At 41.5% G+C, this 15,482-nt stretch overlaps 1 protein-coding gene across 1 annotated transcript in view; it reads right to left on the bottom strand.

Annotated features, from left to right (window-relative positions):
- DGKG (diacylglycerol kinase, gamma 90kDa) overlaps positions 1–15,482 on the bottom strand; it is a gene marked incomplete at its 3' end in the record, with an annotated part of 113,176 nt that overhangs the window by 30,933 nt on the left and 66,761 nt on the right. The window contains exons 6-9 of the mRNA XM_008583354.1: positions 7,470–7,640; positions 2,574–2,617; positions 1,348–1,422; positions 539–661 (exon numbers count right to left, since the gene is read on the bottom strand). Coding sequence (XP_008581576.1) covers positions 539–661; positions 1,348–1,422; positions 2,574–2,617; positions 7,470–7,640 — 413 coding nt within the window. The remainder of the gene's footprint in view (positions 1–538; positions 662–1,347; positions 1,423–2,573; positions 2,618–7,469; positions 7,641–15,482) is intronic.

Raw genomic sequence — 15,482 nt, 5'->3', positions numbered from 1 at the left:
CACAAAAAAAAAAAAAAAAAAAAAAAAAAAAAAAAAAAAAAAAGAAAGTGCAGGATCTTTGGAGTCAGGTATGAATGCTGGCCTTGTTTTGGTTGTTAAGTAAGATACCATGCACGAAAGAACCCCCCACAACAGATCAGTAGTTATTCCTTCCTTCCCTCCCTCCCCAATTCTCTTAGCATTTTTAAATCTAATTTGTGGAAAATATGGAATTTTTCCTTGAAGTTTTTTTGCCCTTTGCCTGGTTGAGTATAAGTTTCTTGAAGGCAGTGTTGTATCTGTGTCCCCTCACAGCATGCAGAACAATATTTTTTATTTATAATAATTTTTAAATGTCTGTCAAATGAATGAATATATTTCAGGCACTGGTAAGTAAAATGGAGTGAGAGTAGAGAGGACTTTTATGCTGGCCTAGAGTGCATGGCATGTCCGTTGGGAAGTCAGGGCAGCAGCCAAGGCAATGTGTAGATATTAACATGGAGCCCGACGAATGCTCCCGAATGGCGAGAGATCTTTGAACTCTAGCTTGTTAACTTACAGAGTCGTCCATCCCCAGGAGGACCAGCAATGGGATGGTGGTCATCCCTCCGTGCACCCATTCCTGTAGAGACACAAAGCCATCCCGGTCGTAGTCCATCCCTTGCAACATCTCCTTCAATATCTGTGGGATCCAAAGAGCGGCAACTGTCCATCGCCATCCTTGACTTTTCTACCTCCCTCTGCCCTCTGCTTCCTCTTCTGTCCTGTTTTGCCCCTTTCTCCTCTAATTCAGAGTGAGGAGAGCAGTGAGAGAGCAGCCTGGGAGTGAAGAGGTCGGGTTCCACACCTGGCTCTGCCCTCACCTCTGCCTCTCCCTGCCTTGGGCCAGTCACCCCCACTCTCTGGCTTCTGGTTTGCTCATCTGTGAAAATGGAAACAATATTACTGTGTTTTCAGCACTGTAGTGAGGATGAGAGAAAACGTATATAAAATGTCTAATATAATTCCTGACACATAGGAGTCCCCCAATGTAATTATTATTAACAATATTATCTGGTGATTGAGAAAAATCTGTGAAATTCTTATTAGCTCTAAGATCTTTGATCTATTAATTCCTCTTATAAACTTTTTGCTGTGGTGAAAATGTCAGGGGGAGTTATTATTTCAGGTATGTTTACACTTTTTCCCGCTGCCCACATTTTTCCTATCAGAGAAGTGGGAGGTCAAGGTGTAGGACGCCGAAGAAGCTGCCTATGAGATGAGTCTGGGAGCACCTGCACAATAAACGTCCCCATCCAAGTCCCGAGTGTGTCCGCCCCTCATCTTGGAAACTCACTCAGAGGTCACCCCATGCTTACGGAAACTCACAGGCCTTAGCTCTGTGGGATCCCACTCCAGGTACTGGGCAATATGCAGCATTTGGTTGACAATTCGATCCATCTCCTAGAAAACATCAAAGGGAGACAAGCAAAGACGTGTTTTCAAGAGCAAAACTCAAGATGGACAGGGCTGAGCTTGAGAAGAAGGTGGTGCTGGCATGTCATGCTTTGTTTCTGCCTTGACCACACAGCCCAGTGGACAGCACATGCTCACAAGAAGCACAAGCATGCATAAGCCAGAGGCAGTGGAAGGCCACTGAACCTGACCTCCTCCTGGACCCACCTGGACCCACCTTCTTTCCCCTATTCTGTCCTTTACCTTGGAAAAGCACTGCTGCTTCCTTCTTCTTTGTGATTGTAGCTCCTACAAATACGTACACACCAAGGCACCTATCTCTTCCCCCTTCTTATCACTCCTCATCCCCAATTTTAGCAACCTGGGATTCATCTACCCCTGTCAGGGGTCAATTTCACTTAGATGGATGGTTACTGTGTTGATCCTAAATCAGGCACTATGATTTAGATTCCCTTTGGTATCTCCTCCATTTCCTCTGAGCGGTGGCCCAGCCCTGAGCCCAGGACTTCGTGATCAGGAAATTCACGAGGGATATGTTTGCCTGATAAGTGAGCCTTTTGGTACCAAGGCCAGGCCCCATCTAAAACTTCACAGAATTATTGGATGCTAAAGTGTCAGTGCACGGAGAGCCCCACCGAAACATGTTGGACTGAGGAGGCATTTGGTGTCAAGGGCACCGTCTATATGTTCATAGTAAGATTGCTTTGGGAGGACATGTTGGTGGACTGAACAAGGTTGAAAAGTGTTTTCTCCACCAGGTAGAATGCTGGGTCAAAACAAGCAAGCCAAAACCCAACAGGAATTTTAAAAATTGAGCTGCATTTAAATTAAACAATAATCCATTGCAAAACTACAGGGTGCGGCTGTAGATGAGGGTAGGGAAGTAGGACAGGGCTTGGCAGAAGTTTCAATGGAAAAGAGCTTATGAATCTAGTTGGGTCCAAGATTCAGTGAGAAAATGTGAGTCAGGAACCGAGAATTAGACTCAGTCTTGGGCTGTGTGAATAGAAGCAGAGTGAGCGGACTCTGGGAAGAACGAGTTTTCCTGATGTCTACCCTGGTCAGGCCACATTTTGATATTAAAGAGTGGAGGGGTAGGTTTTGTTCTGTGCCATATTTTAAGAATGACATTTACAAACCAGAGCTTGTCCGGAGTGGATATTTAAGCCCATCTTATGAAAAACTGTGTAAGAATTGGGAAATTTTACCTTGGAGAAGATTTTAGGGGAGACGGGATAGCACCTGCAAATACTTGAAGGCCTATTGTGTAGAATCAGTTTTCTACGCATCCTGGTCAGCTACAGAGGGTAGAAGGAAGTAGAGGGATGTAGGAAGTGGGGAATTGAGGGTTGGCCTATTTTGGCCTCCCTGCTGGTTGCGGGAGAGGGAGGGGAGCAGGAGGTTTTGTGTTGAAAACCATTCCCTGGCAGACAGACAGGAGCCTCGTGTGCAGAAGGAAGCCCTCTCTAGCAGTCATCCCTGCAGTGGAGTAGCTGTCCTAAGGTCGTGGGTGACCTCCTCTTACTGGGAGTGTCCAGAAGGAGGCTGGGAGTACACCTGTCAGGGATTCCACGTGGGGAGTTGGTAACTCTTTTGAGACTTGCTTCAGTCTGCCAATGTTACCTTTACAATATATACAGAATTAAACCATTTCTTACCACCTACGATGCTTCTACCGCGTGCAAGGTTACCATCATTTCATGACTTGACTATTTCAGTAGCTTCCTAATTTGTATGTCTGCTTGCACCCCTACAGTCTATACTCAACACAGCAGCTAGAGTGATCCTGTTAGGGCATAAGTCAATCATGTCACGCCTCAGCTCAAGGTCTTAATGGTTCTCCATTTTTCCAGAGTAAAAGACAAACCCTTTCAATAACCTATAAGGCTTGATATGCTTTGCAAACTCCCACCCCCACCCCATCCCATGACTTACTCGCTTATCTCCTTCAGGTCTCTGTCCAGGCGCCCCCTCCTCAGGGAGGCCTTCCTTGGCCACCTTTGCTAACCCTGCAGCTCCCACCAACACTCCCTGTCCCTCCCTTATTTTTCTTCTCAGCATACATCTCTGCCTAACACGTAGTTTACTATGCTGCTTAGTGTCTATGCTTGGACTAGAATGAAGGCTTCCTGAGGCCATCCTACTAGTGTATGTGTCCCCGGTACTTAGTATAGTGTGCAACACGTGACAGATGCTTAGTCAATATGTGTTGATGAGATGATTGAGAGTCTGTGATTCTCTGCTTGTTCCCTCCAATGACAACCATGAAAGCACCCTGGTGTTTAAAGGAAAGGGGGATGACTCAGTTGGTCTAGTGGGCTTGTTCCCTTCCTTCTTGCCTCTGGTCTGACTTGGCTCATGTGACTCAACCTCAGTGGCTGCCCGATAATGAGCCCTGTCCCCGACATTGCCAGTCATGAGCGCAGGGCCCGTCTGACTTCATTTGCCTTCTGCCCTCTCTGCCTCCTTCCTTTCCCGTTCTTCCTCTCACTCCACCATCCCTGACCTATCCCTGCCTCTCCCTGAAGGGTTGGGGGCGAGTCTCAAGCTTTCCCAGGTGTTATCTCATTTTTTAAAGCTCAGTTCTTTTTTTATCTGTAAAATGATTAAAATATTTCCTTTCTCCTAGGATTATTATGAGGATTAACATGTAAATGTTAAGCCAAATCAACAGTGCTTGGAATACAGAAAGCACTCAACAGGTGTTATTTATTTTTATTTTCTTTTGTTAATGAACATTTATATATAACATTTCATATGTATAAGGTACTGTCCTGTGCACTTTATCGTTATTACTTAATCTTCGATAATGCTTGAGGTAGATACTACCATGGAAGCTAATTTATCTTTTTTCCTAAAATGTTACTGTGCTACTCAAAAACATCCTCAGTCATGTTCTAGCTGCAGGGAGGTGATGTAGGACAGGAAGATCTGGGAGAGAAATGTGGACAAAGGACAAAATGTTCATTTATGGGATCTGGAGACCTGTATTTCATTCAACCAGAAGGTAGAGATCCTGTCTGTGGTTTCAGAAGTCAGCGGAGCAGGAGACAGAGCTAAACATTTCTTCATTTTCCTCTCAGTCTTTACTTTTCCTTATTTTTTTATTTTATTTTTTTGGCAGCCGGACAGCACAGGGATCCAAACCCTTGACCTTGGTGATACCAGCACCACGCTCTAATCAACTGAGCTAATCGGCCAGCCCCTATTTTCCTCTCATTCTTTAAAACCCTTCATCATGCTGCTTCCTCTGGGGAGGCTCCCCCACTGACCCTTCCCTGATGCATCCCTCCCAGTCACATTATTCCTGCTAAGCTGCCCTTGTGTCATTTCCTTCCAGGTGTTTTAATGTCTCTGCACCCTGTATTTTTTTTTCAGTGGTATGTCTCTGGTTGAGTCTAAGTTCCTTAAATTAGGGTCATGGGCTTCCGATTCTTTGGGAGTCCTGGGCAGAGGCAAGCGGCACATGCTGATGACTCACTGAGCAGGTGACTGAACGATGTCAAGGACAGACCTAGTGTTGTTCCAGGACCCTGGGCCTAGGTGACTCTCTCACACTGGCCCCTCCCTGGTCCTACTGTGCTTGAGGAATAGAACTAGAAAGGCCTGAGTGAGCATCTTATTCAGCAATGTGGCCTTGGCCAGTCTTTTCATCTTCCTGTGCCTTAAATAATAATACACCCTTCTAGGGTTATTGTGAGGTTAAAATGAGACAATGCGTTTTAAGTGCTCAGCAAATATAAGGTGTTCAATGGTGAGAATCATTACTGTTACTACTGCATTGGCAAAGGGTGGGAATTCAGGCTATTATTTCCAAAAAGATATATGCTTGGTTTTTAAAAAGAAAAGCTTATCTTTTCTTTTTAATCGTTTTTAATCATTAAAACTAAGGAAGGATTTGAATTGATTTGGTTTAGTAAAAAAAAAAAAAAAAAAAGCCAAAATGAAAACTCCACGGGACAAATTACCGAATTGTACAACAAAAACCCAGCTTTTGATAGAGAAGGAACCAAAAGATTAAAAGAATGTGAAGAGACATAATAACCAATGGCAATGTATGAACTTTACTTGGATCCTGATTCAAACAGTTAAAAACAACATAAGACAATTGAGAAAACTGGAACATTGAATATTTGATCATAGTAAGGAATCATTTTCTTTAGATGTAATAATGGTGTTGTGGTTATGTTTAAGAAAATGAATCTGTGATTTTAGAGGTACATACTGAACTATTCACAGATGAAATTATAGCCTGGAATTTGCTTCAAAATACTCTAAGGTGGAGCAAGTGGGTGGGAGGTATAAACCAAACAAGATTGACGATGAGTTGATAACCATTGAAGCTGGGTGATGGGTACATGGAAGTTCATTATATACTCTACGTTTATCTATCTTTGAAATTTCCAATAATAAAATGTTTTAAAATTTCTTTTCATTGTTATTACAAGACTGTCTGAGAGTAACTAATACGAATAATCTGCCACATTTTCTTTGGTGGTTATTAACAAATATAATGCCTAAAACTAAAAATCCAGTAAAATATTGGAAATAATTTGACATTTCTCTTTTAACAATAGCCAGAAGAAAATGAGTGGGTGGGAGGTATAAACCAAACAAGATTGACGATGAGTTGATAACCGTTGAAGCTGGGTGATGGGTACATGGAAGTTCATTATATTCTCTACTTTTATCTATCTTTGAAATTTCCAATAATAAAATGTTTTAAAATTTCTTTTCATTGCTATTACAAGACTGTCTGAGAGTAACTAATATGAATAATCTGCCACATTTTCTTTGGTGGTTATTAACAAATATAATGCCTAAAACTCAAAATCCAGTAAAATATTGGAAATAATTTGACATTTCTCTTTTAACAATAGCCAGAAGAAAACATAAATCTGCTACATTTGCTGCCAAATTAGCACTTATGACTTGCAATTGTTAACACCTCAAACCTATGGGGGAGATTTCAAGCTCAGCTAATGAGCAAAGTGTTTCATTTTGGTTTTGCTGAGTGTTAACCCTTGGCAGACTTCCCTTGCTAATGTTCGAGTTTTACCGACTAGTCTTATTTCTATGGGGGAGATTTCAAGCTCAGCTAATGAGCAAAGTGTTTCATTTTGGTTTTGGTGAGTGTTAACCCTTGGCAGACTTCCCTTGCTAATGTTCGAGTTTTACCGACTAGTCTTATTAACAAATGGAATTTTGACTTTTGCTATAACATGGATTTTTTTCCCCCTTACTGTCTACCTTAAGTTCTCAAGAGAAGCAAAGACGATACATATTTTTGAACAAGGTCCTATCATCTCCTGTTTGAAAAAGCATTCCTGCAGGCTCACAGAGGCCAGCAAAACCATCCCGGAACTGAGTCATCGACAAGACTGCAGGCTCTTTCAGCCAGTGTGGACTTTCCTTTTTGCCACCAGCTCTTACTCTTCTGCAGATATGCTTTTGAAACCAATTTAAGGAGCACCCCCAATCCAAGCTCAATTCCTCCAATTAACTAGCCCTCTTTCTCCAGAGGCTGAAGAGTCTGGGGGTGGAATGGAGAAATGGAAATAAGCCCCGACGAGACATAGGTTGACTAGATACCAAGAAAAAAAGAGAATTCCTCATAGTTAAAGAGTTGCTTGGGAAAGGAATAGAAGGAGGACCGATGTTGAACACCTTTCCTTGAAAAATCTGTCAAGAGGGGTCAGCCGCTTTCTGATTGGAGGCTTTCAGGAAGTCCTGCTAGCAAAGCAAGGGAGTCTTGACCCCCCAATGAGACCGTTTCCCTGTCCAAATTTTGGTTTTCAATGCCAAGGTCTCAGGTGCCCTTCCCACTCTGTATATAACTGGCACTCTGTCCTAGGGTGGATTCTAGGAAGCATTGTATCACTGCTGGTGAGAGGACATAGAGGCACCTGGACCAAGGAGGCAGTACCCATACCTAAGATCCCAGCTCAATCTCCAGCACGTTTAGGAACGACGGACAGGACCCCACATCTTCCTCTAGGAAAAAGCTGAAGCTCCTTGACAGGACAAGCACTTACACTCTAGCTTGTCCTGAGGTCTCCCTGTCTCCAGCAGGGACAGGTAACACACGACGTCCTTCAGGTACACGGTGGGGGATTCTGAGCTTGAAGTCTGAGCAGCAAGGGCTCCCAGGGGGGTCACAGCCACTTGGTCTTTAGCTGGTGCTCGCTTCTTGGCCGTCTTTGATTCTGTGATAGGTAAAAAGAAAGCATTCAAGGATATTTTGTGTTTAGTAAATATTAAACCCCTTTGTTGCTTCATTCTTTTCATGGTGGAGGCAACCATTTTATATAGCTTTGGTTACATAGATATGATCAAATCAGTGCCTCTAGAAATCCAGTCTGTGGAGTTCACATTCTATGCATGGACCCCATTCTGACTCTTTATAGAGTCTATTTTCTTGTAGGAAATTAATCTATACTCTGTGAGTTTTCAGAAAAGACGATAGTGATTTTTGGTAATATCAATAGTCAACAGGTAAATGTCATGTAGCCTACTTGTCTGGAACACAACCAACTTGTAGGAGTAACTTTGGCTGGGATTTCAAAATGGTAAATGACTAATACACCATTTAAAAAATATATTGGTAAATTTGTCATTTACAATATACCCTCTTGCAATTTTCTTCTCAGATACATTTAAAGATAAAAAAGAAATAAATACTCAAAAGAGAAAGCTGTAATTTCCAGAAACTAAACAGAACTTCAACTAACTGCAAGCCTAATCAGTTGGATTAAGAAAATGTAGGAAGTGATTTATTGTACCACAGCAATAGAGTAAATTTTTTCTCTGAAATTTTTCCTTTCTTACATAGGAAAACTCATCGTTTCTTCCAAACTCGGTCCTCTGGTTCAGAAATATAAGGTCAATTACTAACAAGAAAACCAGACACCTAAATTTTACTGCATGAATTCTTTTTTTTTTTCTTTGAGGCCCATTGAGTGCTATTTCTTCTCCCTCAGCCTCTCTACATGCCCATCAGAAATGATCTCTTCATGTACAATGCACAGAAAACAACTAATCAGGGAATAAATGGAAGACTGGCAGTGGAAAACTCAACTTAGGTTTTGTAATCCTACTAAGCAATAAAGGGCTGGAGGCATAGGCAGAGGTAGAGACAGCCTTGCTAGTAATGCCTGCTGGGAAGGGCAATGTCACCTGTGCACTCTTAATGCAGAGAACCAACAAGCCAAGCAATGGGAGAAAACAGTCCATCTCAGCAGAGCTGTGCTGGATGAAAGCCTGCCAGGTCCTGGGGTTAGGCTGTGGGTCTGAGAAGAATTAACCATCATCCAGATGGACAGTAGAAGAGGCCAAAGGCCACTGACACACTTTGTGTATTACAAAGGGCCCCATGAAGAAACCAAGATGGACCCTATGAAACAGCTGCAAAACAAGGAAAGGAAGCTTCACCCTTAAGTCTCCGAAGACCAGATCTTTGAAAGTAATTTCCTCCTGGACAAGACCCTCAGTAGGTTGCAAGAAGGTATAACCTCTATTAAGCCAGAGCAGAGAGTTTCAGGGGTGAACAAGTACAGATGAAAATACAAAAGGATGAGATAAAGACAGGAATAATGAAATACGGGAGGAGTGTAATGAAATTACATATGCAAGAGAAGTATTAAAATCATCGCTAGAGGAAAAGTCATAGAAAAACATAACTTTATGTAGAAGACAAAAGAGAAAAGTCCTTTGTATTAAGTAGTCCATTATATCCCAAGTTATTACGGTATACTCAGATTATTCGTCCATTAAAACACTATCAATGACATCCACTTCGACTAAAATGGAGTAACAGGGACCAGATTTACCCTTCCACTGGAAACAACTAAACTGGGCAAAAGATACGAAGCAACAGTTTATAGGACGCTGCATATCAGGCAGCACCAAATGGTGATCTCTGAGAAGATGGGAAACAAACAAGATGACCCCTGCAATGGCCACATCTTACTGTTGGGAAAGAGTGTCTAGGCTGCAGTGCAGGGAGGAGAGCCAGGAAGATTCAGGCAGTCTCTCTGAGTTGAGATGGAGCTGGGAGTCTGGGGAGCCCAACTAGAATCCACAGAGCACAGCACTGGAAAGGAGGGAGCTGCACAGAGAAAGAACTCTTGAGATATGCAAGAGCCAGGAAGATTCAGGCAGTCTCTCTGAGTTGAGATGGAGCTGGGAGTCTGGGGAGCCCAACTAGAGTCCACAGAGCACAGCACTGGAAAGGAGGGAGCTGCACAGAGAAAGAACTCTTGAGATATGCAGAAGGTTCCCTTTGAATAATAGTTCCCCTCAATCATTCAGCTGAGTAGTGATTAGCACACTGCAAAGAGAACCGAAATAATGCCTATTCCCACCAACCCTCTATGGGTTGAAACCCTCTATGATTAGAATCCCTCTATGATTCACAAATCATCAGTAGAGTCCTCAGAAGAGTTTTGCCTCAGTAGTGAAGCAAAACTAGCCCTTGAGTAAATGTCTTTCTGGTCCTGTTCAACAAAGCTTAAAAGCTAGACCCCAAAAGGTCAAATTTGCAGGTAACATAATTGTACTCAAAAACGAAGCTCAGGAATATTTGTAGAAATGCAAAAATATGCAGCATACAAGATTTAAGGATGAGATAAAATGAACTATATACAAATTCTTCCAGAAAATTTAAGAGAAGGGAATCTTGCCCAACCCATTTTAGGAGAACACCGTTACTCTAAAGCCCAAACCAGACAAAGACATTACAAGAAATAAATATACATATCAATATCTCTCATGAACATAGATGCAAAAGTTCTTAAAATTTTAGCAAATTGAACCCTATAATATATAAAAAGAAATTAAATAAGACCTAAATAAATAAGGAGATGTCCTGTGTTCAAGGACTGGAAGACCCAATATGTTAAGATGTCAGTTCTTTGTGATCTTGAGTTAAGCCAAGATTTCTAAGGCACAATACCAAAAGCTCAATCCATAAAAGAAAAAAAAAATGATATATTGGACTTCATAAAAATTAAGAAATTTTGCTCTTCAAAAGACACTGTTAGTGAATGAGAAGACAAGTCACAGATGGGGAGAAGATATTTCCAAATCACATATCTGTATCCACAATATATAAAGAACTCTCAAAACTCAAAAAGAAAGCAAAATAATCCAGTTTAAAAATGGGCAAAAGATTTGAATACTCTACTAAAGAAGATATACAGATGGCAATCATGCATATGAAAAGATACTCAACATCATTAAAGCACATGAAAAGATACGCAGCATCACTAGTCATTAGGGAAATGTGAACTAAAACTAGAGGGAGATCAATTACATACCTATTAGAATGGCTAAAAATAAGATTGTCATACCAAGTGTTGCTGAGGATATGGAGCAATGGAAGCTCTCATCACTGCTGGTAGGTATGTAAAATGAACTACTTTTGAAAAGAGTTTGGTAGTTCTTATAAAGTTAAATGTATACCTGCTATAGTACACACAGTCATTCCACTCTTAGGTGTTTACCCAAGAGAAATGAAAGTTGTCCATACAAAGACTTGTACAAGAATATTTATACAGGTTTTATTTGTAATAACCAAAAACTGGAAACAACCCAAATGTCTATCAATAGGTGAATGGATAAACAAATTGGGGAATATCTATATACGAGGATACTTCAAAAAGTTCATGGAAAAATAGAATCAGAAGATAATACAAATCTTTTCATGAACTTTTTGAAGTACCCTCGTATGTATTAGAATACTAATCAGCAACTGAAATATGTGAACTATTGATACACACATGGATAAATCTCAAAATTATTATGCTGAATGAAAGAAGCCAGACCAAAAAGAGTACATACTGTATGATTCCATTTATGTAAAATCCAGACGAAGTGCAGCCTAGTCTATAGAGACAGACAGCAGGTCAGTGGTTGTATGGAATGGGGGGTAGGTGGGTAGGGAGGGTGGGAGAAATGGATTACAAAGAAAACTTTTGGAGATGATGGATATGCTCATTATATTAATTGTGGTGCTGGTTTCACAGGTGTATACATATGTCAAAACTTAATAATTACACACTTTAAATACTGCAATTTATTTTATGCCAATTATACCTCCACAGAGCTATTTTAAAAACGCTATTAGAGTCTTTTCTGAAGATCCTTGGATTGCTAAAGCTATGGTTGGATCTTGAGCCACTCACTGGTTTTCATTAGGTCTACTGTTCACTCCTGTCATGGAGATGCTGGGGTCCAGAGGGACTGAGTGGCACTGGCCCAGCTCCACTAGTGTCCTTCCTCCTCAGACTGCCTTGCATGAAATGCCTCTAACCTATAGCCATCTGAGTACATCCCTCAGGTGCTCATCACACTAGTAAAAACAGACTAACACCCTCTCCCAGACCACAGAGGTTCTGTCCTGGTGCCATGTCACAAACCCTTCCATGGTCTTGGCAGACCTGATTTGTTTCACCTTCTCTCTTAGTCTCTCTATTACTTGTTGCCTTCCAGTCAGGCAGTGTTGCATACTGGAAAGGGTACCAGGCTAGAGACGGGAGAATGAGATTCTAGCTCTGGGTTTGTGCTAAATGGTGTCCACAAGTAGGCTTATTCCCCCACAACCAACCTCAGTTTTCTCATCTGTTAAAAGAGGAGATTGCATTAAAACTGATATTTACCCAAAGACTTGAATGACAGAAATGTTTGTGAATATAATGTTAAGTGAAAAACACAGCTGGATCCAAAATTATATGTATGCAGTGTGATCCCAATTCTGTAAAAAAAAAAATTGTAGAAAAAACCTATAAGGAGAGTATACATACACACACATACACACACAACACACACACAATACAATTGCATTGGTGGGATTATGGGTGATTTTGTTGTTTCTTTCTTTTTACTGAACACAATTTTTTTTAGAGCAATTTTAGGTTCACAGATTTAAAACTAGAGGAGGGTTCAGAGATTTTCCACAGAAACCCTGCCCCCACACAGGCACAGCCTCCCTCAATATCAACATCCCCCACCAGTCCATAGTTTACATTAGGGTTCACTCTTGGTGCTGTCCATTCTATGGGTTTGGATAAATGTATAATGACATGTATCCAAAAATTATAGTATCATACAGTGTAGTTTCACTGCCCTAAAAATCCTCTGTGGTCTACCTATTAATCCCTTCCTCCCCCAGCCCCTGACAAACACCGATGTTTGTTGTTGACCTTTGCCATTCGTTGTTTCTTTCTCTATTATTTTTTGTACTCTTCAAATTTTCTACCATGTGGCTATACAAGGGTACTTCAAAAAGTTCATGGAAAATGGAATTAAATGATAACATTAATCTTTCCATGAACATTTTGATATATCCTTTTATAATTGGGACAAATTAAGAAAAAAATTGGGGACTTCCCTCGAGACTCCAATGTTCTGGATTGCTGAAACATCTCAACAGCCTGAAAAACCAAATAAAAACCAGGAGACTCAAGTTCTCTTTGTTCATTCCATTTAGCCCTGGAACTTCATGAAGGGAAGGTGGCTTCAGCCTTTCCTGAGCTGACATTGTGACAATGACAGGTGCTCGGGGCTCTGAGCCCCCTCTCTCCTGTTCATATGGACACAGCATGGGCTCACCTGGCTCTGGGGATGAATCATTTGAAGTGAGTTGTGTTAGATCTGAGTTTGGAGACTCATCTTCTGGCCCTAGACAGACCATATCAAATAAAAATTTAATTTCTTCCTCTGGCTTCTGCCTGGGCAACAGGAAAATGTTGGAATTTTCAACAAATGGCCTGATCCAAGGTGACTCCAGGACTCAGCTCTTCCTTGCTGGCAGAGGCCCCTCTCCATGCTTCCTGTCTGGCCCAACATCCTTGTTTCTGGTGAATAGGGGCATCTAATTAAGACATCCATGGAAGGGGGCCTAGCAGGGAAAGAATTTTCTCCTTTTAATCTCAAGTCTGAAGCGAAGATGAAAAAGTGCTATACATCTCCCAGGCCAAGAGTCAGATAATTCCCCTTTCATGAGGTGACCACGGCAGAATGATTTTTCCTACACACAAGGAAAATGGTGCATTGCAAATCTCTTCTCTGGGAGGAAATCTCTGGAAGTTCCTCTTTTAGACCCAGAATGATATAGCTATTGCAAATAAGCATCGTGGTCAAATAAGTCAGCCAACTTCCATCACGGTCATTGATCATCTTTTCTCAAATATCATGTAATGACTTATCCCCAATACGTTCTTCCCTGATACTTCAGAAACCACTAAAACAAATCTTGCCCAGACCGTTTGGAATCTCCGTGAATGAAACGTAGTTCTCCCAAGTTCCTCTTGAAGTTCCAGATTCTTGGACTAAGAAAGTCTCTGGGTAAAGAATTTGAGTCAGGATGTTTTTCACCATTGTCTTTCTTGCTGGGAGTTTAAAATCTCAAAGTTTTCAGTTTATCCTTTTCCTTCCTACTATGGGAGTGATTTATGTCAGAATATGCCTCCTCTGTTCCATTTAAGATGTAAGACTTATTTATGCCTTGAATCCATTTCACCAGGGGGCCATGGACTAGCATGGCTGGGTGGGGTGTGGGGCAGGGATGGATGAGTCTACACTTTTGCAGAGTCTTGCCTTGCTGCTGTCCCTGAAGGCATTGGGAAGTAGTGACACTCTTAGTCCTTGCTTGTTGGAGCTCCTTGAGCAGCCTGGGATTTGCTGAGCTTATCATCCAGAGGTAACTCTCCTTTCCCAACCATGCTGTGCTTTCCATCTGTAGTGAATTTTTGATCTCACCAGTTTGTCAGTTAAACACTAAAACTCTGTAAACCTTCCAGTTTCCCTTATTGCTGGGCCAGGAAAAAAAGATTAGAGCTACATCTAGTGTCCAGTTGAAAGCTCTCTCATCCTAGGCTCACATTATAATTAATCTCCCTTCTCCTTCAGAGATCTATCTATCTTGTTTTTTATGTATTTGAAAAAATATAATAAAACTGAATTCTTTATCCCCTGGGTATATCCCAAGAGCTGGAATTCACCTTTGAGTATATATAAATCTTTTCAATAGAATGATAACGCACAGTACATAAGGTCTGACTCTCAAATCTTTGTATTTTAAGCTTCAGGAACAACCTGGGTGAAAGAGCCCATGAGAGATTGTTCATGAGAATAGGATGCCTAGCTGACACACCAGGAGACGGAAGGTGTAGACTGAAGGAGATCACGGCAGACCACGAAGAGTTACAATACAGTGTACTTCTAGAGGGTGGCCTGAATAATAATTGCTAATATTTGTTATTAGCAATTATTGAACATTTATTATGTGCCAGGCACTGTTCTAAGCATTTACATATACAACTCACTTAACCTTCATAACAACATTTATTATTGCCTCATTTTACAGATGAGGATATCAAAGCACAGAGACATTGTTCAAACATGCCCACGGTTACAGAGCTAGGTAGTGTCCGAGCTGGGAATCGAACCCAGGAAGTCTGGCTCTGAAGTCCAGATTCTCAACCAATATGTTCTATTGCCTGATCCAACTTAGGTTGACAGTGCCCAGGAAACTTGTGTTGGACATAAGAACAGAAGTCAGGGATTGGGAATCGAACCCAGGAAGTCTGGCTCTGAAGTCCAGATTCTCAACCAATATGTTCTATTGTCTTATCCAACTTAGGTTGACAGTGCCCAGGAAACTTGTGTTGGACATAAGAACAGAAGTCAGGGATGGTAACCTTTGCTCCTTCCCGTTTTCTTATGAGTTTCTGGTCTTGGGCCTAGGCCTGTCAACAGCACAGAGGAAAGGCTTCCTATTGACAACATTCCAGGAAAGATTCCACATCTGTCACGGGCCTATGGGCAGCAGACACCACTATAGCAGCCCCGTTGAGCATGCAGCTTTGGTGCCTCTCCATGGAAGCAAACCACCAGGCATCACAAGAGTGACCACTGTTTCTTCCCTTGGCATAGGAAGGAGAGCAGAAGCTATGAGGTTGGACAATTCTGGACTGAATCCCTGGCTCCACAGGTCATGCCAGTGGTATATACTCTCTTTTTTAAAATTTTTTTATTTTTTTATTTTT

The sequence above is a fragment of the Galeopterus variegatus genome, unplaced genomic scaffold (assembly GCF_000696425.1).
Source record: "Galeopterus variegatus unplaced genomic scaffold, G_variegatus-3.0.2 Scaffold2893, whole genome shotgun sequence".
NCBI lineage: Eukaryota > Metazoa > Chordata > Mammalia > Dermoptera > Cynocephalidae > Galeopterus > Galeopterus variegatus.
Note: the sequence above shows the minus strand (reverse complement) of the source record. Positions and strands in the feature narration are given on the sequence as shown.